This window comes from Geotrypetes seraphini, chromosome 4, assembly GCF_902459505.1.
Source record: "Geotrypetes seraphini chromosome 4, aGeoSer1.1, whole genome shotgun sequence".
NCBI lineage: Eukaryota > Metazoa > Chordata > Amphibia > Gymnophiona > Dermophiidae > Geotrypetes > Geotrypetes seraphini.
In genome coordinates this window covers 197,383,011-197,404,515 of record NC_047087.1, presented here as the reverse complement: position 1 = coordinate 197,404,515, position 21,505 = coordinate 197,383,011, and the positions used below count along the sequence as shown (strand labels likewise).

At 43.3% G+C, this 21,505-nt stretch overlaps 1 protein-coding gene across 1 annotated transcript in view; it reads left to right on the top strand.

Moving 5' to 3' along the window:
* The window catches only part of CDH23 (cadherin related 23), a 1,673,137-nt gene that overhangs the window by 1,022,334 nt on the left and 629,298 nt on the right, over positions 1-21,505 (top strand). Inside the window, exon 18 of the mRNA XM_033942780.1 lies at positions 11,714-11,786. Coding sequence (XP_033798671.1) covers positions 11,714-11,786 — 73 coding nt within the window. The remainder of the gene's footprint in view (positions 1-11,713; positions 11,787-21,505) is intronic.

The following is a 21,505-nucleotide window of genomic DNA, read 5'->3' as shown; positions in this document are numbered from 1 at the left end:
ATATATATATATATATATATATATATATATATATATATATATATAAATAGAAAGACATAAAGAGAAAAAAAGCAATTAAGGGTTGTTTTTTTTTGCCAATGACTGAAATGTGAGCTAAATGAATTTGTCCTTTTTGTGACCCAAATCGGTTAATAGCTCGAACTCTGAGGCTTTTTCCCTATAGAATAGAAGATTGAAAAAACTGGAGATGAATACTTCATATAGGTTTTTAGAATAATATCTGCTAAATGATAACACTAGTATAGGGTTTATTAGTGTGGTAATCTTGGGATTTGAACCACTAGATCTTACAAATATATTTTTGGATGACCTAAATGTGTCAGGGGCCTGTTATTCAGTAAGTTGTACCTGTAAGTGGCAACCCTGTCTATATCCCCATGATTTGCACATTTACACACTAGGGGGCTCATAATCTAAACTGAAAAATGTCTAAAAATCGGCACTTGGACGATCAGTAACAAAAGTCGTCCAAGTGCCGATAATCAAACAGGGTGTTAGACATATTTAAAAACGACTTAGGCCTTCACAGTGCTGCTGAATGACCAAAGCTAAAAGGGGCGTTTTAGGAGGAGTGGTGAGGGCGGGATTTGGGCGGGCCGGCCTAGACTTAGTCGTACTGCATGTATAACCGAAGGTTTTACAGCACTGCCTAGACTGAACTTGGACGTTGTGACTTAGGCCATCTAAAACCAGGTCTAAGTCCACAAAAGGTATCCAAAGTGACCCGATAAGCACTGCAGACACAAAGTACAGACCCCCATACACAGCCTCATTGATCACTGACCCCCCCCCCCCTGCCCCCATAAAAAACATAATAACAACTTTACATATCTGCCTCCAGAACATTAGCACCTGGTAGCCTGGCATAGGAAAGCCTAATAGAGCTGCACAGAGGTGGCTTAAGTGGTCTTGGGGGTGGGTTAGTATAGTATTCTTCAACCTTTTTACACCTATGGACCGGCAGAAATAAAAGAATTATTTTGTGGACCAGCATTGGTCCGCAAACCGGCAGTTGAAGAACACTGGGCTGTCATGGGCCAGACCCTGCCCATCTCTACCCCAGACCCTGCCCCCATAGTCCTAATTGTAACACTTTTTTTCCATTCATTTTTCATATATACACACATTATAATCTTATTAACAATGCATCGATCGCACTGCGGACCGGCAGTTGAAGAACACAGTTTTGGGCCTAATGCACGTGCCGGCCCTGTGGACCGGCAGGAAATTTCTGTGGACCGGCACCGGTCCATGGACCGGTGGTTGAAGAACACTGGGTTAGTGAAACATGGAGAGGAGGACCCAGGCCCATAAGCTACTCTAATCACTGCATTCATGGAGAAATATGTGCACCCCCCAAAAATACCCCAAACCCTTTTGTACTGCCATATAAGTGGCTCCTGCAGCCATAAGGTCTATTGGGGTGGTAGATATGTGGGTCAAGTAGATTCTGGGGCTGTTTTGTGGGGCTCACCATGACCTATAAGGGAGCTGTTGTGAGATGTTTATGTGGCATCCTTTTTATGAAGTTCACAGTAGTGCCCTGTAAGGTGCCTCACTACTCTGTTGCCATGTCTGGGTGTTCAGGCCCTTACTTTTCTGGCCTCTCCCATGCCCAAAAGGTCTTTTTCTAAGTGTTTTTGAGTTGGATGAATTTTTGGTCAAAAATGGGGTATAAAGATGGACAACTTAGCAGTCTGGATGATCAAACGGCTGGACGTACAGTTGGACGATTTTCAGAAAAAAAATATGTTGGACGTATTTTTTTGAAAATGGACCTTTTCCCGTGTCCGACTTTGGACGACTTGTGAGTTAAGTCAAAATGGACTTGGACGTTTCTTTTGATTATGCCCCTCCACCCCCTTAATTCTATATATAGCACTCCCAAATTTATGCACACCCAAATTTATAGCACACCCAAATTTATGTACGTTTGATTGCTTAACAAATTAATTAGTGCTGATAATGGGAGCTAACAATTATTGATGCTAATTGACAATTACTGGAATTTACTTGTGCAGCTTTGCAGTTGCTATTCTATAAAAATATGTGTGTGTTAATTTTTCTTTGGGGAATGGGCGAGTCAGGGGCGTTTCTAGGATTTGCATACAGTGTTATAGAATTCAGGGGATCTATGCAAATCCTTACACCCAAAATTGACCAAGGCCTTTTATCAAACAGAGCTTAGTGTGCTTTTTTTGGGGTGCCCAAATTTGGGCACTGTTTACAAAATTGAATCCTATAGTACTTAGTGTGCCTTACAGACTAGCGCTTAGCTGTTTTGCTGTTGCTTTCTCGTAAAATGCGTGTACTCTGTACATGTGCTAATGGCACATACCTGTAAACACCTTGTTATAGAATTCTTCTTTATCCTTCTTATTCTATAACTTGCCACCCAAATTTAAATGCTGTCTTGCATACTTAAATGTATAGGATATTAGCACTTATGTGGGCAAGTGTACACATGTATGAAAGGACAAATAACATGAGCTAGTGCCCTAACACAGCTTGAAAACATCCCCCTGAAATGGCCAAGGAGGAGACAGCATGAAACTCAAAACTGTTTAAACTCCTGGAAAAGGAAGGGCAGATTGCTTTTCTTCTATACTGAGGAAGAGGGCTCTCTCTCCAGTATGTGAATGAAAAAAACTGCAAGAATTTGGAAGAAAGGCATGAGAGGGGAGATAGAGATATTTAAATACATCTGTGGCATAAATACACAGGAGGTGAGCTTTTCTTTCTGTTAAAATGAAACTCTGAAATGAAAAGGCTTAGGATGAAGGTGAAAAGGGAAAGACACAGAAGTAATTTAAGAAAATACTTCTTTATGGAAACATAAGAACATAAGAAGTTGCCTCCACTGGGTCAGACCAGAGGTCCATCCCGCCCAGCGGTCCGCTCCCGCGGTGGCCCATCAGGTCCGCGACCTGTGAAGTGGTTTCTGACCACTTCTATAACCTACCTCAAGTTCTATCTGTACCCCTCTATCCCCTTATCCTCCAGGAACCTATCCAAACCTTCCTTGAACCCCTGTACAGAGTTCTGGCTTATCACCTCCTCCGGAAGCTTGTTCCATTAGTCCACCACCCTCTGGGTAAAAAAGAACTTCCTAGCATTTGTTTTAAACCTGTCCCCTTTCAATTTCTCCAAGTGACCCCTAGTGCTTGTGGCTCCCCACAGTTTGAAGAATCTGTTCTTATTCACTTTCTCTATGCCCTTTAGGATTTTGAAGTTTTCTATCATGTCCCCTCTAAGTCTCCTCTTCTCCAGAGAGAACAGCCCCAGCGTTTTTAACCTGTCAGCGTATGAGAAATTTTCCATACCTTTTATCAGTTTAGTCGCCCTCCTCTGCACTCCCTCGAGTACCGCCATGTCCTTTTTGAGGTACGGCGACCAGTATTGAACACAGTACTCCAGGTGCGGGCGCACCATTGCGCGATACAGCGGCATGATGACTTCCTTCGTCCTGGTTGTGATACCCTTTTTGATGATGCCCAGCATTCTGTTTGCTTTCTTTGAGACTGTCGCACACTGCGCCGATGGTTTCAGTGATGTGTCGACCATCACCCCCAGATCCCTTTCAAGGTTACTCACCCCTAGCCGTGTTCCCCCCATTTTGTAGCTGAACATCAGGTTCTTTTTCCCTACATGCATGACTTTGCATTTCTCTACGTTAAAACTCATTTGCCACTTATTTGCCCAGTCTTCCAGTCTCGTTAGGTCCCTTTGCAGGTTTTCACAGTCTTCCGTGTTCCTAACCCTGCTGCAGAGTTTGGTGTCATCAGCAAATTTGATAACCTCACATTTTGTCCCCGTCTCTAGAGCGTCAATAAATATATTGAACAATAGAGGTCCCAGCACCGACCCCTGTGGAACTCCGCTCGTGACCCATTGCCAGTCTGAGTATTAGCCCTTTACTCTAACCCTCTGTTTCCTGCCTGCCAACCAGTGTTTGATGGTGGATACATAGAACGACCTTCCAGTGGAGATAAATGCTGCACCTAAATTGCAGAAAGCTTGAAACAAGTACATAGGTCTGGCTTGTCCAACCGTTTTAAATCCGGCATCACATTTTATATTTCATAACATTCGGAGGGCCAAGACATACATGTGTACATACACACTGTAGAACAGTGGTCTCAAACACGCAGCTTGGGGGGGGGGGGTCACATGCGGCCGCCAGGTACTATTTTGAAGTCCTCGGTATGTTTATCATAACCACAAAAGTAAAATAAAACAGTTTCTTGATGATATGTCTCTATAGCTATAAATGACAATATTATTATTAAGACTTAGCCTAAAGGAAAGATTTATAAACTATAAAGAGTTTTACCTCATGCAAAATTGTAATTTCTTTAATAAGACATTAACTATTTTTTCTGAGACCCTCCAAGTACCTACAAATCCAAAATGTGACCCTGCAAAGGGTTTGAGCTTGAGACCACTGCTGTAGAAGGAGATGTAATGTTAATGTTAGTATAATAGCTTGACCACCTTAATTTTTTTCTCTAGATACATCTCTGATAGGGTTATGTTTGTGAAGACAAAAAATAATAATAATAACAGTTTATATATAAGTTCTATGCGGTTTATATATAAGTTCTATGCGGTTTACAAAAGATTAGTGGAGTACAAGTTGAGTTGACGTACAAGTTGAGTTAACTTAAGGGATGTGGGAACAATTGGGAGAAAGGGCAAGAGAGGGGAAAGAGGGAAGTGGGTCAGCTGTCTAGGTATTTCAGGAATAGGTGAGTTTTGAGGCGTTTCCTAAATACCTCATAAGTGGTGGGCAATAAGAGTTGTTCTAAGTCTTTACCCCATAGAGCAGCCTGATGTGAGAGAAGATGCTCATGGTATTTTTTTAGTTTGCATCCTCTAACCGGGGGAGAAATGAAGTGCAAGTGGGAGCTTCTCTTGTTTTTGTTGAATGAGAAGGAGAATAGGTCAGTGATGTATTTAGGGGTTAGACCGTAGAAAACTTTAAAACAGAGGCAGGCGAACTTAAACTTTACACGAGCTTCCATCGGCAGCCAGTGTAGCTGTTTGAAGTATGGCGTCACGTGATTGAACTTCTTTAGACCGAAGATTAGTCTGACCGCAGTGTTTTGCATTAGTTGTAATCGTCGCACATTCTTTTGGGGGATTGCTAAGTAGGCGATGTTACAGTAGTCGAGTTGACTTAATACGAGGGATTGTACCAAGATTCTGAAGGCAGAGTTATCAAAGTATGCTTTAATTGATTTAAGTTTCCAGAGGGTGAAAAAACTCTTTTTGATTAGGGAGTCCACCTGATCTTTCATGGTGAGGCATTGGTCCAGAGTTACACCCAGTATTTTAATGGTGGGCTGTATGGGGTAGTTATGTTTGTTGATGTCTAGTGGGGTTTTGGTGTCAAGAGGGCACGGTGAAGCGACAAAGAATTTTGTCTTCTCAGCATTGAGCTTGAGTTTGAAGTCTGTCATCCAATGTTCCATCAAGTTTATGGCTTCTGATGCTTTTGGAATTGTTTCCGAGATGGAGTTGACAAATGGGATAATAATTGTGAAGTCATCAGCGTAACTGAATAATTTTATCCCCAGCTGGGTTAATTGAACGCTCAGTGAGGTCATGTAGATATTGAAAAGCAGAGGGGATAGTGGGGACCCTTGCGGAACGCCGGATGGGTTGCTCCAGGTATTGGAGAGATCATTGTTGAAGCGAACCTGATAGGTTCGGGACGAAAGGAAACCATGAAACCAGTTTAGCGCTTCGCCTCTGATGCCAATAGCATCTAGACACTGTAGCAAATTTGCATGGTCTACAAGGTCAAAGGCAGAGCTCATGTCGAATTGCATGATCAGGGCACTGAGGCCTTTGCTTAAAAGTAGGTGCAAGTAATCTAAGATGGCCGCAATTACCGTTTCTGTGCTGAAAAGCGGTCTAAAGCCGGATGTATGACCCCACCCACACTCCACACACAGCCCTGCCCACACCCCACCCATTTCCTTGGTCCTCCTTTCCATCCTCTGTACCCTTTTAGTACATCTCTCTCTCTCTCCTTCCGACACTCCTCTCCTGTGGGTGCTTCATTCTTTCTCTCTCTCATAAGAACATAAGCAGTGCCTCTGCTGGGTCAGACCAGGGGTCCATCCTGCCCAGCAGTCCGCTCACGCGGCGGCCCATCAGGTCCAGGACCTGTATAGTGATCTCTATCTATATCCTTCTATCCCTTTTTTCTTCAGGAATTCATCCAATCCCTTCTTGTACCGTACCCTGTCCTATTACACCCTCTGGAAGTGCATTCCAGGCATCCACCACCCTTTGGGTGAAGAAGAACTTCCTAGCATTGGTTCGGAATCTGCCCCTCTTAATTTTTACGTATGCCCTCTCGTTCTTGTAATTTCTGAAAGTTTGAAGAATCTGTCCCTCTCCACTTTCTCTATGCCCTTCATGATCTTGTAAGTCTCTATCATGTCCCCTCTAAGTTTTCGCTTTTCCAGGGAAAAAAGCCCCAGTTTCTCTAATCTTTCAGCATATGAAAGGTTTTCCATACCTCTTATCAATCGCGTCGCTCTTTTCTGAACCATTTCGAATATCGCCATATCCTTAAGGTACGGCGACCAATATTGGACACAGTACTCCAGATGCGGGCGTACCATAATCCGATACAACGGCAGGATGACCTCTTTTGATCTTGTTGTAATGCCTTTTTGATAATACCCAGTATTCTATTCGCCTTCTTAGAGGCCTCTGCACACTGTGCCGACGGCTTTATTGAGTTGTCCACTATTATCCCCAAGTCCTTTTCTTGGACACTTTCACCCATTACCAGCCCTCCCATCGTATAGCTGTACTTCGGGTTTCTGTTCCCTACATGCAAGACTTTACATTTCTCTACATTAAACTTCATCTGCCATCTCATCGCCCACTGTTCTAGCTTGTTCAGGTCCTTTTGTAATTCCTCGCAGTCCTCTTTAGTCCCAGCTCCACTAAATAGTTTGGTGTTGTCTGTGAATTTTATTACTTCGCACTTCGTCCCTGTTTCTAGATCGTTTATAAATATATTGAACAGCAGCGGTCCGAGTACCGACCTCTGCGGAACACCACTCGTGACCCTCCTCCAGTCAGAGTAGTGGTCCTTTACTCCCACCCTTTGCTTCCTACCCGCCAACCAATTCTTGATCCATCTATGAACGTCTCCTTCCACCCCATGGTTCTTCAGTTTACGCAGTAGGCGTACCTTGTCAAAGGTACCTTGTCATGGGGTACCTTGTCAAAGGCCTTTTGGAAATCCAAGTATACGATGTCTATGGGGTCCCCTTTGTTCATTTGTTTGTTAATTTCTTTGAAGAAGTGCAATAAGTTTGTTAGGCACGATCTTCCCTTTCAGAAGCCGTGCTGGCTTGTTTTCATCAGTTTGTTTCTATCTAGATGTTCATCAATGCTGTCTTTTATCAGCGCTTCCGACATCTTCCCTGGAACCGAGGTCAGACTTACCGGTCTGTAGTTCCTCGGATCACCTCTCGATCCTTTTTTAAAGATGGGCATAACATTAGCTATCCTCCAATCCTCCGGAATCACGCCTGTTTTCAGGGATAGGTTACAAACCCGCTGTAGTAGTTCCGCTATTTCCTCCTTTAGTTCCTTCAAACCCTAGGGTGGATTCCATCTGGGCCCGGAGATTTGTCACTTTTTAACCTATCTGCTTATGTACGTCCTCGAGGCTTACCTCCATTGATGTTCATTTTTCTGCTTGATCTCCTGTGAAGATTTTTTCAGGTTCTGGCACATTGGATATATCCTCTTTTGTAAATCCTGAGATATTCCTGGCACCACTGTTAGTCAGTCAATTGGGTTTATCCCATTTGCATATGCAGATGACGTACAATTGTTATACCCCCATAGACACTAGCGCAGATGGAGAAATTACAGCAATCAATGAGAAACTTTCTAAAATATCAAAATGGTTACATGATAATAAATTGGCCCTCAATACATCCAAAACCGAGACTATGCTCTTTCCGTGTAGGGAGGGGCAGAAATTAGGAGCCAATATAACCATAAACACAACTAACCTTAAAGTAGTTACTAAGGTAAAGATTCTCGGGGTCATATTAGACCAAAAGCTTAACTACCACGACCAAATTAATTCATTGGTAAGAACTTGTTTCTACAGGTTAAAATTAATCAGATCACTGTCCGCGTTTCTCGATAAATCATCATTAAATATTTTAATACATTCCCTAGTCATTTCTAAAATTGACTATTGCAATGCCCTATACAAAGGGACTACCTTAAAAGAAATACGTAGGCTACAAATTCTTCAAAACACCACAATAAAAATTATCATGAAAAGAAAAAAATTTGACCATGTAACTCCACTGTTAAATGAAAATCACTGGTTACCGGTAAACCATAGAATTACTTACAAAATAGCTTTACTCACACATAAAATATTAGTAAATAAAGCCCCAGCATTTTTAGAAAGATTTCTAATGCCATACATTCCTGTAAAATCTCTAAGATCAGAAGATAAATCTCTTTTAGTAATTCCCTCATTAAAAATCATTTAATCAAGGAGGGATATGATCTTTTCTGTTACAGCTCCTCATATTTGGAACTTGCCTCCTTTCAACATAAGAGAAGAAAACTTACTTAATAAGTTCAAAGGCCTACTAAAAAGTTGGCTGTTTAAGGACACCTTTAACTGACCCATATAAAATCATATGACCTCATTCTGAAATTTATCTGGACAAGGAACACTGTTAAGTAGAAATTAAGTGGGTAACGTTCCCTAACTTTTTGTCTCCTTTCCCACCCTCTTTCATTTATTTTGGAATTGTATTTAATCCATTTTTTTAGCCCCCTTCCCCTCAATTGCATTCTTTGTCATAACTGTTTTTTATGTCCTGTTTGTTGGATTTTTTTATTTTTTCTATTTTTAATCTTTGTAAATTGCAGTGGATTTGGATATTGCGATCATATCAAATATTCTAAATAAACTTGAAACTTGAATGTTTAGTCTATCCGCCACTTCTTTTTCTTCCTTCATTACTCTCTTTTTCCTTCCAACCCCCTCCCCCCATGGGTGCCCCTCTTTCCTTCCAACCTCCTCCTGCTGTTTGTCTCTCTCCTCCCATGCTGTTTTTCCAGCCCTAACCCCTCCCTCTTCCGATGCTGCTTCCTTTCACAACGTCTGTAGCTCATGACTCCGCCACTTACCTTCTTCCAGGGTCCGACTGCTGTAATTTAATCTTTGGGCAGCCAGCAATAGCAATGAGGTAAACCTGCTGCCGTCGGCCTGCCCCAGAAGCCAACTCTCTGCAGCGACTTTCTGTTCCCTTGTAGGTGGGACCTGCAAGAGAGGCAGTTACTGGAGCAGGCCGGCGGCTGCAGGTTTACCTCATTGCTATTGCTGGCTGCCCAAGGATTAAATTACAGCAGCTGGGCCCCGGGGAGGTGGTAGGTGGGGAGTTGGGAGGGCTAACCAAACCCGGACAGACTCTCCCATTTTTTAAAAACCATCTGAGCACCCAGAACATAATTTCTTTTTTAACATCCCTAATGCACACAGAAGAACCACTCATATAAGAACATAAGAATTGCCATACTGGGACAGACCAAAGGTCCATCAAGTCTAGTGTCCTGTTTCTAACAGTAGCCAACCCAGGTCTCAAGTAGCTAGCTAGATCCCAAGTAATAAAACAGATTTTATACTGCTTATCCTAAAAATAAGCAGTAGATTTCCTCAAGCCGTCTCAATAATGGCCTTTTAAGAAATTATCCAAACCTTTTTTAAACCCTGCTAAGCTAACCGATTTCACCTCATTCTCTAACCCTTTATTGTAGTTCCTTCCTATTGCATCTCCTGTAAACCGTGCCGAGTTCTACAAACGTGGAGAAGATGCGGTATACAAACCTAAGGATTAGATTAGAACAAATTCCAGAGTTTAGTTACATGTTGTGAGAAGAAATCTTTTCTCCGGTTTCTTTTAAATCTACTACATAGTGGCTTCATTGAATGTCCCCTTGTCCTAGTATTTTTGGAAAGAGTGAACAAGTGATTCACATCTACCCTTTCCATTTCACTCATTATTTTATAGACCTCTACCATATCACCCCTGAGCCGTCTCTTCTCCAAGGGTATGGGATATTTGTTCTGAGAAGCAAGATGCAAGCACCCTGGATGTGATTGAAACAGGTCTAGATAAAAACATCTGTATTTTTTGCTTTGAATCCTCCTTCTGTTCCATTATCGCTGACAGATGTCCCAATTTGAGGCCCACCCTAATCCTACCCAAAACATGCCTCCAACACATCCCCTTGCTATTTAGATACACTGCAGTGTAAAACATCCAAATTCTGCCTTTTAAAAATTGCGAGTTGGATGTGTTTGGGCCATTTTGAGGCATCCATCTACTTCAAAAATGAGCGCTTTAGTGTGCAAATCTGGGTGTGATTCCTTTGAATCTTGTAACGTACACTGATTCACATGGAAGAGTAAAGGGTTTTGTCAGTGCTGTGCGCAGTGGCGTAGAAAATGAGGTATGGGGAGTGATATTCCTAAGGGCGCACTCCTCTTCCTCTCCTTGCCGCACGCTCCTTGCTTTCCCCATACCTTTTTTACTTCCCTGGCGAGAGGTTGCTGCTCACTTCGGCATCACCGCACTCTCTGACGTCACCTCCGGGCCCCACGCCTCGAAAGTGATGTCATAGGGCAAGCTGACACCGACGTGGGCATGCTGCTCACGCCGGAGAAGTTAAAAAGGTATGGGGAAAGGGAAGGGGGCATACGCACGGGGGAGGGGCGACACCTCCCCAGGCACCAGTCACCCTTCCTATAACCCCTTGCCACAGACAGGACAGCCCTGAGCGAGATGACCTTATGCAGACATTAGAGGATTTATTTGTAAATTGTCTGTGTATTTATTGATATTTGATTAAATATTTTGTATGCAGTGGCGTAGTAAGGGGGGAGGGGGGCAGTCTGCCCTGTGCACCGTTTTGATAGAGGCGCCAGTGCCCCTTCTCCTCTCCGCCCCTCTTTCTCTTCCTCCCCTTGCCACGCGCGCACTCACCCTTCCCTTCCTCCAAACCTCTAGTTGTTCACCACTGCGAGCAACAACTTCAATGTGTTCTTCGTGACCGTATCAGCTCTCCTGCTGATGTCACTTCCGGGTGCCAAACATATGAAGTGATGTCAGAGGGAGAGCCGCCGAAGTCGCAAGGAGCACGTTAAAGTTGTTACATACTATGATGAACAACTAGAGGTGCGGGGGGAGGGAAGGCGGTGCGCGTGGAGCAAGAGGGATCAGGGAAGGAGCTGTGGGCAGAGATGAGGGTGGGGGAAAGGCACCACTACCCCCAAGCCCCTGTCACCCTCACTACGCCATACCTCAAACAACCTATCTATAAGACCCAACCAAGGGCAAGAGTAGAACTTCCTTTAAAGAGCTAGTCATTGATTGGTCCTTTTTCAGCTTCATGTCACGCTAAGGCCCAGCTTGTCCTAGTAGACAAGAAATCCAAACCCAGCTGTGCCATGTTGTAGGACAGTCTATGTGCATGCCATCATGTAGTATTAAAAGTGACCAGTGTCTGTGCAAAAAAAAACCCCACAGCTTTTTGTCTCCCACAAAGCACTTATGACTTTATTAGGCTGAATATGCTTTTGCTCTGGGTGTAAGATTCAACTTTATCCTTTTCATTGCAGGATGAAAATGACAACCCACCAATGTTCAGCCGGTCATCCTACATCATCACAGTCCTAGAGAACATCATGGCAGGTGCAGCAATCAAGCCTTTGTTTTCCAAATAGATACCAGACTGAAATGCACATAACAAAAATGTTGTATTTGCAGTAGAACTGAAATTGGTATGGCAGTTATAAAACTTAAGTAATTATAATCTACAGCTGTGCTATGCAAATCTTCCAACAATGGGTTTACAGATTTAAGAAATATTTTCAGTTTGAAATGCTGGTGGCAAATTCCATAGTAGATTTCCTGCCAATCAGAGTAAACTGCAATAGCCATTGCCTAAAATACAAACTGATGGCATTGATTGGTGGACTGGAGGGGATAGGGAAGGGAATGTGTACTTGTATACCACCTTTTTGTGGCTTTGGCATTTCAAAGTTGACATTCAAAGCAAGTAGGCACAGGAGGATTAAGTGACTTGCCCAGGGCCACAAGGAGCAGCATTGGGATTTGATCTCACAATCCTTGGGTGCAGAGGCAGCAGTTCTACCAAACAAACAAACAAACAAACATCATTTGCTTGCTTTCAGGTTGAATTAATTTACAAATCCCCATCATCCAATCTCTGGGGCAGTGGCATGGCCATGGGTGGGCTGGGGCCCATCTAGTTTCTCTTCAGGCCTACCAAGTGATGACACACATTGTCAATGCAGCTGGCGGGGATCCCCAGGCCCCACCAGCTAAACAGTCCTTCCTGAAGTTCTGAACAGATTCATTCTCCCAGCAGACAGCAGTGTGTTTCCATCTGATGACATTAGCACTCCCCCTACCTCCTGCGCACACATGCACGAGGGATGCCGGTTGAAATGAGCATGATCCGGGGGTAGGTTGTACTAGTGTCGACAGACGGAAACATGCCATTTTCTGCCAGGAGAATGAATCTGCTTGGGTCTTCAAGAAGGACTTTTTAGCTGGTAGAGCCTGGGGAACCCTATCATCCTGTTTTGAAAATGATTTCAGAAATGTGCACTTTTGTGAAGAATTATATGAAGACTGTACTTCAACTGCATACTTTCTGATAGATACTGCCCAGGGAGAAGAGTGCTAGGTTCACATTTATGGAAATAATGGACATAATTATTATGAAATGTTTCTTTTTGTAAGTAGTGATTTGGAAATGAAAGTATAAAATATGGAGATATAATAGAGGTCTATAAAATACTGAGTGGAGTGGAACTCTTTCCAAAAGTACTAGGACTAGGGGGCATGCGATGAAGCTACTAAGTAGTAAATTTAAAACAAACTGGAGAAAATATTTCTTCACACAATGTGTAATTAAACTTTGGAATTTGTTGCCAGAGAATGTGGTGAAAGCGGTTAGCTTATCACGGTTTAAAAAAGGTTTGGCTAACTTCCTAAAAGAAACGTCCATAAGCCATTATTAAGATGAACTTGGGGAAATCTACTGCTTATTTTTTAGGTTAAGCAGCATAAAATCTGTTTTTACACTTTGGTATCTTGCTAGGTACTTGTGACCTGGATTAGCTTCTATTGGAAACAGGATATTGGGCTTGATAAACTTTGGTCTGTCCCAGGATGGCAATTCTTATGTAACTGAGCTGCCCCACGCTGCTCCCTTTAACTTGCTGAACTTTGGATAATATAAGTAGGGAGTCCAACTACGGGAGAGATAGGAGGACACAAGAAAAGTTCTAGTAGCTCAGAGTGGTCTTTTTTTTCAGTTTATAGGGGGAGGGGCTGGGAAGAAAGGAAGTGAAATCAATTCAAGGGGTCTTCCTTTACTGTCTAGAGAGCATAAGGGAGTTTGGTTTGCTAAAGTCATCTTGTTCAATCTACCAGATGATGGGGATTGGCCCAGAGGGACCTTTCTTTTCTGTCTGGGTATGGTTGCAGCAGGGATATCACAGCCTGTATTCTGTAATGCTATAGTCAGGCTTTTATGTGACTGGGGGTAGCGGGTGGAAGGGATTAACATCATCTTCTTTCATCAGATGATTTTAGTAATGAACTATTTATTTATTCAATTTTCTATACTGTTCTCCCAGGGGAGCTCAGAACGGTTTACACAAATTTATTCAGGCACTCAAGCATTTTTCCCTGTCTGAAACAGCGGGCTCACAATCTATCTAACGTACCTGGGGCAATGGGGGGATTAAGTGACTTGCCTAGGGTCACAAGGAGCAGCGAGGGTTTGAACCCACAACCTCAGGGGGCTGAGGCTGTAGCTTTAACCACTGCGCCACACACTCCCCACTAATTTGCAAGTATTTGTTTACACAGCTTTTCCATAGTAACTTTAGAGTAGTAATATTTTTCCACATTACTACTTGTTGACTTAACATTCAAGTCAATGTGATCTAACACATAAATGTATTAAGACAAAGCAGGAATAATGCACATTAATATTTATTTAATGTGTGTTAATAGTGTGTTAGCCTTACACGCTTTAATACATCATATCCTACATGTGAAAAATAAGTGCACCTCTTTTCAGCAAAGAAAGCTGCGATTAGGGGCATTTGTGAATTGGTGGACATGACAATTTATGTTTTAATTGGCCTATGACCACTCATTATGATAATAATTATTAATTCTTAATACTTCAAGTGTGAATCACATTTCCCCTTCATCTTAATGCTGTTGAAACATGTATTGAAAAGAGCATCAGCTATGGCAATGAAAACCAAACAAAACCAGAATTGACCAGTTAAGGTATAATATTAGGTTTATAAGGCAGCGTTCTAAATTTGTTTGTTTGCTAGCATAGACTAAAATATATGGGTTCATTGCCACTAAGCAGCAGTGTTCGACGTATTTGGGCAAAAAAAGTATTGTGCTCTAAACCAAAGACTCAACTACTGTGGAAGGATACTGTGCACTTTTCTCTGTATGAGATATCACTGCTTCTGTTTACAAATCAGCGGCAAAAAGGGATTTGTGCCATTTGCAAGGAAATTTTGCCAGCTGAGATCTGAATTTGCTTTCCTTGGTGTACAGGGCTAAGAACATAAGAATTGTCACTGCTGGGTCAGACCAGTGGTCCATCGTGCACAGCAGTCCGCTTCTGAGGTGGCCCCTAGGTCAAAGACCAGTGCCCAAGATGAGACTAGCCCTACCTACGTACGTTCCAGTTCAACAGGAACTTGTCTAACTTTGTCTTGAATCCCTGGAGGGTGTTTTCCTCTGTAACTGCCTCCGGAAGAGCGTTCCAGCTTTCTAACACTCTCTGGGTGAAGAAGAACTTCCTTACATTTGTACGGAATCTATCCCCTTTCAACTTTAGAGAGTGCCCTCTCATTCTGCCTATCTTGGAGAGGGTGAACAACCTGTCTTTATCTACTAAGTCTATTCCCTTCAGTATCTTGAATATTTCTATCATGTCCCCTCTCAGTCTCCTCTTTTCAAGGGAGAAGAGGCCCAGTTTCTCTAATCTCTCGCTGTACGGCAACTCCTCCAGCCCCTTAACCATTTTAGTCGCTCTTCTCTGGACCCTTTTGAGTACTACCGTGTCCTTCTTCATGTACGGCGACCAGTGCTGGACGTAATACTCCAGGTGAGGGCATACCATGGCCCGGTACACCGGCATGATAACCTTCTCCGATCTGTTCGTGATCCCCTTCTTAATCATTCCTAGCATTCTGTTTGCCCTTTTTTTGCCGCCGTACATTGCGGACGGCTTCATCGACTTGTCGACCAGTACTCCCAAGTTTCTTTCCTGGGGGGTCTCTCTGAGTACCGCCCTGGACATCCTGTATTCGTGTATAAGATTTTTGTTACTGACTTGCATCACCTTGCACTTATCCACGTTGAACCTCATTTGCCATGTTGCGGCCCATTTCTCGAGCGTGTTTATGCCATGTTGCAGATCTTCGCAATCCTCCCGCGTCTTCACTACTCTGAATAACTTCGTATTGTCTGCAAATTTAATCACCTCACTCGTTGTACCAATTTCCAGATCGTTTATAAATATACTGGTGATGCTTTTCCAGTCCGAGTATTGTCCATTTACCCCCACTATCTGCTTCCTATCCGCCAGCCAGTTTCTATTCCACATATTTCACCCTCGATTCCATGGCTCGTAATTTTTCGAAGTAGTCGTTCATGTTGTCACACCTGCCCAGCTCCTGTTCACGGCAGCGAGCTGGAACACTGTGACTGTTCCTGTCCATACGTGTACCCTTTAACCAAGGTACCCTTCAGGCCTTCTTAGGCGTCTGCCTAAGGTATAATATCAGATTCCCTGATATTACCAAAAGAAAAACAGGCAAGGGAAAAGAAACTCACACACCTCAAAATCCAGTATAGTAGAATAATCAAACAAAGGTTTTATTATGTTCACTGGTTGCATTGAACAAAAGAAAAAAATGCTTCAGCTTAGCAGACCTCAAAACAAGCACTCAAAACTATGAGGCAAAACACAAGCTGTTCAAACAGAGCAAAACTTTCAAAGAAATCCAGTGTCCAGGTTTTTGGGTGTGTCTCATCTTAACCTACAGTTCCACAGCCTCTGGACTTTGTTAGCACATCTATAAACAGTCCTGTTCACCAGAGTAGTTTGGATTTAGTAACTTTCCCTAAGCTGCTTCAGCTCTGTAAACCGTATTCTCTTCTTTAGCACAGAATTCACAAGGTCCGTGCAGGCTCTCAGCATAGCTCCCTGCTGTGACTTGCAAGTAATTAATTATGCACAGCTGTGAGGAATAACGCTCTCGGCTCAGCTTGGCTGCTAGCAGAGAGAACAAAAAAAATGCCAACACATTTGCTAGTTTTACAACTAAAGCTTTCAAGCAGCAATTCACAGTTCCTTATCAGCAGGGAGAGAACTACAACTCCCCTTTAAACTATCACTGGCATAACTGGTAGCTTCACTACTGTGGACACAGGCAATACACATCCCCTTACTGCTTATCAATGTCCATGGACACCTCCTCCGGTCCTACCAGACTCTCCTGGATTTCCATGGGTTCCCCTGGGGTTCCTTCCTCACTCCCTGGGTCAGCAGTAAGCTCTTCTGTGTCCACCATTTGCCAGTCTCCAGCCTCCTCGGGCTGTGGATGAATCTCTCCCGTTTGCCTCCAGGCTGCTTCCCCCCCCCCCCCAAAAGCCTCCTCAGCTCCTCCTCCCCCTGAAGCCTCCTAGCTGCTCTGTTTTAACCCCCTCTAATTCGCCCCTCCCTGCTCTGACGAGGGGGAAGGGAGAGAAAACTCTCTGCAGCTGTGCCTGTCTCAGTCACAGCTTCCTGTGCTGAGACTGGCCTTCTGGGAGCTGTAGTTTCTTAGCTCCTGGGATAGTCCAAGTGAAGTCAGCTTTTCATATTCTGCAGGGCCAACCTGACCAGCTCTCCTGCCTCGGGGACTACCTACCTTCTTCACCACTGTGTCAAAGCTAGGTATAGCGCTAGATTTGTCACAATGTGGAGCCTTATTGAACGCCTTCTGAAAATCCAGGTATACAATGTCGACCGGGTCACCCTTGTCTATCCACCTGATTACTCCCTCGAAGAAGTGCAGCAAGTTCATCAAGCAAGATCTTCCTTTGCTGAAGCCATGCTGGCTGTTCCTCATCAGATCATGTCCGTCATGGTGCGCAATGATGCGGTCCTTTATCAGCACCTCCACCATTTTTCCCGTTACCAAGGTCAGACTTACCGGTCTGTAGTTTCCCAGATCATCCCTCGAACCTTTCTTGAAGATCGGCGTAACATTCGCCACCTTCCAGTCTTCCAGAATCCTTCCTGATTTGATCGACCGTTTGGCTATTAGTTGAAGCAGTTCAGCTATAGCCCCTTTCAGTTTCTTGATTACCCGCGGATGGATGCCATCCAGTCCCAGGGATTTATCATTTTTAAGCCTATCAATCTGCCTGCATACCTCTTCTAGACTGACTGTCAACCCTGTCAGCTTACCATCTTCGTTTCCCGCGTATAGCCTGTCAGCTTCCGGTATGTTGTGTAAATCCTCTTCGGTAAACACAAACGCAAAAAATGTGTTCAGTTTGTCAGCGATGGCTTTGTCCTCCTTTAGCACTCCCTTTATTCCATGGTCAGCCAACGGCCCATCCACTTCCTTCCCAGGTTGTTTCCCTTTAATATATCAAAAGAACAGCTTGATGTTTTTTGCCTCCTTGGCTATTTTTTTCCTCGTACTCTCTTTTGGCCCCTCTTACCGCCTTATGGCACTTGCTTTGATGCTGTTTGTGCTTTTTCCAGTTATCGTCCGTTTTTTACCTTTTCCATTCCTTAAACGAAGTCTTCTCGTCTCTGATTGCTTCCTTTACTGCTACAGTGAGCCATGCCAGTTCCTTGTTCTTTTTCCTCTTGGATCCCTTGTTGATAAGCAGAATATATAGATTTTGCGCCTCGGTGACTGTGTCCTTAAAAAGAGACCATGCTTGCTCTAGCATCTTTACAGTGCTTAAGTTTAGTATGCATGCGGCAGGAGATCAATCAACTCTCCTACACTTAAGGAATTTTCTGACCATGCTAGAAATCAGATTCCTACAATGGAATGTGCTATATATGTGGTAGAGCAGTTGTCTCCAATGTGTGGTCCAAGCAGCCGTCCTTTGCAGCCCTCAAGCACTTCCCCCCTCAAGTTGGCATCCTTGGCCCCTTGAATCTGAATAAAGTGCTGCCATGCCGAATACATGTTCCTCTCTGATGCTGCATGAGACCTCTTTGCAGCATCCCACCTGGAAACATGAAGTTCTGTCAAAGGTGGTGAGACGGAACACTGCAGAGAGGCCTTGGGTGGCGCAGGAGAGGAGCTTGTATTCACTGCTAAAGCACTTTATTCAGATTCAGGGGGCTGAGGACGCTGACCGGGAGAGGTGCTTGAGGGCCACAGTGGATTGCAGGAGGGGGTATAGGAATGCTGTTGGGGAAGGGTAGATAAAAAGCAAGACAATGGTGCCCATGTAAGGGATGTGATCCTGCCTATGGAAAAGGAAGAGAGAGGAAAGGGAAGTAGAAAGACAAATTGAAGAAAGTAGAGTTTGAAAGATGGCAGTAAGCAAAGGAGGACAGCCAAAAACCAAAGTTACTATGGAAAAGCCCGCAAAGGGGTGCAGACCACAATTCCACATGGAAGGACCAAAGTTCCACAACCAAATCAATAATATCAAAAAGCATATGGTGTGGAACAAGTTCCTGGACAGTCAGGAAGTTAACGTATAGTAATTTTATTGCACAAAAGTAGAAAAATATAAAATATACAAAATCAAATAATACAGCAATATATATCAGACAGTACAATAATAACACATTGTCTTTGATGCTTGGCTGAAGGCAAAAGAGGAACAAAATGATTAGAAAGGTGAAATCACTAGACAACAAAGGTAAGAATAATTTTATTTGTTTTTATTTTGAAAGTCAAATATATAAGTCTGAAATCTTTTTTGCAGCCCTCAGAGCTTTCTCATGACCACATTATGGCCCTTTATGTAGAAAACGTTGGAGACCCCTGTAATAGAGGGTGAAGTGGAGGGCTAATGCAGCAGGCTGAGAACCAGGAGAACTGAGTTCAGTCTCCACCACAGCTCCTCATGACCCTAAGCAAGCCACCTAACCCTCCATTGCTATAGGTACTGAAAACTTAAAATTGTGAGTCCACTAAGGACAATGAAATTATTTGAAGGTAATATGTAAACTGCTTTGGTTGTATCAGATGCAATACCCATACCTAGCACGGCATAAATCAGTGGGGACAAATGCTGAAATTAAATGTTATACTTTAGTTTACTAAGTGAGCTGAAATCTGGACCTTCCTATATGCTAAGCCCAGTTTTAACGCAGGAAATTTTAGGGCTTTTTATTTCATTTTTATTACAGGCTAATATTGTCATTACTGTGAGAGACATGCAGTAAATTAATATAGAAACATTTATCACCTCATTTTTAGGAGGCACAAAGGGCCAGATTCTACAAATGGCGTTGCTAGGCACAGTTGTCAATCAAAAAAAGGCACCATTTATAGCAGTGTTTCTCCCTTGCCAGTCAGGTTTTCAGGATATCCACAATGAATATGCATAAACTTGATTTGCATACAATGCCTCCATTATATGTCACTTTCTGTAATGCATATTCATTGTGGATATCCTGAAAACCTGACTGGCAAGGGGGTACTTCAGGACCGAGTTGAAAAACACTGATTTATAGAATCATGCCTAGCAGTGCCTAAGCAGCGCTAGACATAGGTACCGCTCCATTGGGCCAGCTATGCACTCACTAATTTGGTGGCACCTATATCGGATTCCAAACGATGCCTAAGTCAACCATGTCTATTCTCTGCCTATAACCATGAACTAAAACATTGAAGTCAGGATGGTACACAGTTATTGTGAAGAGGGGGCTGATCTTGAAAAAGCCTAGTGGTGAAACATGTTGGCCATTTCCTTCCCAGCATTGAGAAGAGCTATATATTGAAGCATAAACTAAAGATATGGCGTCAAGCTAAGTGATTTTGGCTTCATAAATGAATTTAATTGTTGACACTAACCAAGATGGTAATAATTAACTTAAATTAAATTTAAAAAGATATATAAAACTAATTTTAAAAAATATATTAAGTTAAATGAAAACAAAAGCAGTACGGATGATGAATATTTGAAAATAGTGATATACACAGCCTTTCCAAATCATATATGGCTGGTGGTGGCATGTCTGACGAGTCTGCTTATAATAGGAAAAACATACACTTCTCTCTCCGTATTTGTGGTTTCAGCACTTGCTTATTCGCAATTTTTTGCATGCTGACACTGCCCCCTAAAATTACATCATGAGTAAAGTTCCTTTTCTTTTACTGTATCGATAAAAAAGTTTAGCGCTTACCAACTTTCACTCTGAAAATTGCTGCTTCCATGCTCTGCCTTATTTCTTCCCTGTGCTGAGAATTTTACATTTTGTGTTTGTTATTTTTTCGAAAGGGAGTGTGTGTGTGGGAGGAGCAAGAAGGGTAGAGTGAAACAATTACCCCTCAGAGGAATACCTCCCCCCCCTCTATATACTGCGAGATGATTGGATGGATTTCGGAAGGCGCGGGCCGCCCATTGCTGCGGTGTCTTGTCATTCACAGGGCTTTGGTGCTCCGGGTCACTATCAGTGTCTCCCGATCCTTGCCGGAGGCATGTGCACGTGTCCCCCACCTCTTCTTTCTCCTGTGTGTAAAATCGGAGCGGACAGTGAATGGAGCCGGCCGCGGATGAGTTTTAAATAGTGCAGAGCATGGATCGGGGGGAGGGGGGCTCCCACCGCTGGCCTGGAGGAGAGAATGGAGAGCAGAGCTGTCCCTTTCCAGTGCATTCATGTGTAGCTGCAAGGGGGAGCGCCGAGGGGCTTCACGCTGAAAGGGGGCCTGGAGCAAGGGGAGCTGCTAATCGTGTCCAAGGTAAGCAAGGGGTGGGGAGGTGATCATTGGTGCCAGCCCACCATGCACTCAACGTTGTGTACTTTCCCCTGCTCAGGAGCTCTTTTAAATCCCCGCAGTAGTAAAGAACAGGGGCACCCTCACCCTCACCCTGTACCTTCTTGCAAACACCTCATAACTTTTTTTTTTACCCTGAGATTATTACTGTGCACTACTGTGTTCACGGTTTCAATAGTAAAAATGCTGGCTTTTACAAAAAACCGCGACTAACTGTTGAAAAGTTATTCGCGGTGTTTCCATATTCGTGGCTATGTTCCGCCCGCATCCACTGCGAATACGGAGGGAAAAGTGTATATAGTTAAAAAATTAAAGTTGCTGCATTTGGGACATTTGCTTTTAGTTTTAAATATAGGCATCCTTAGC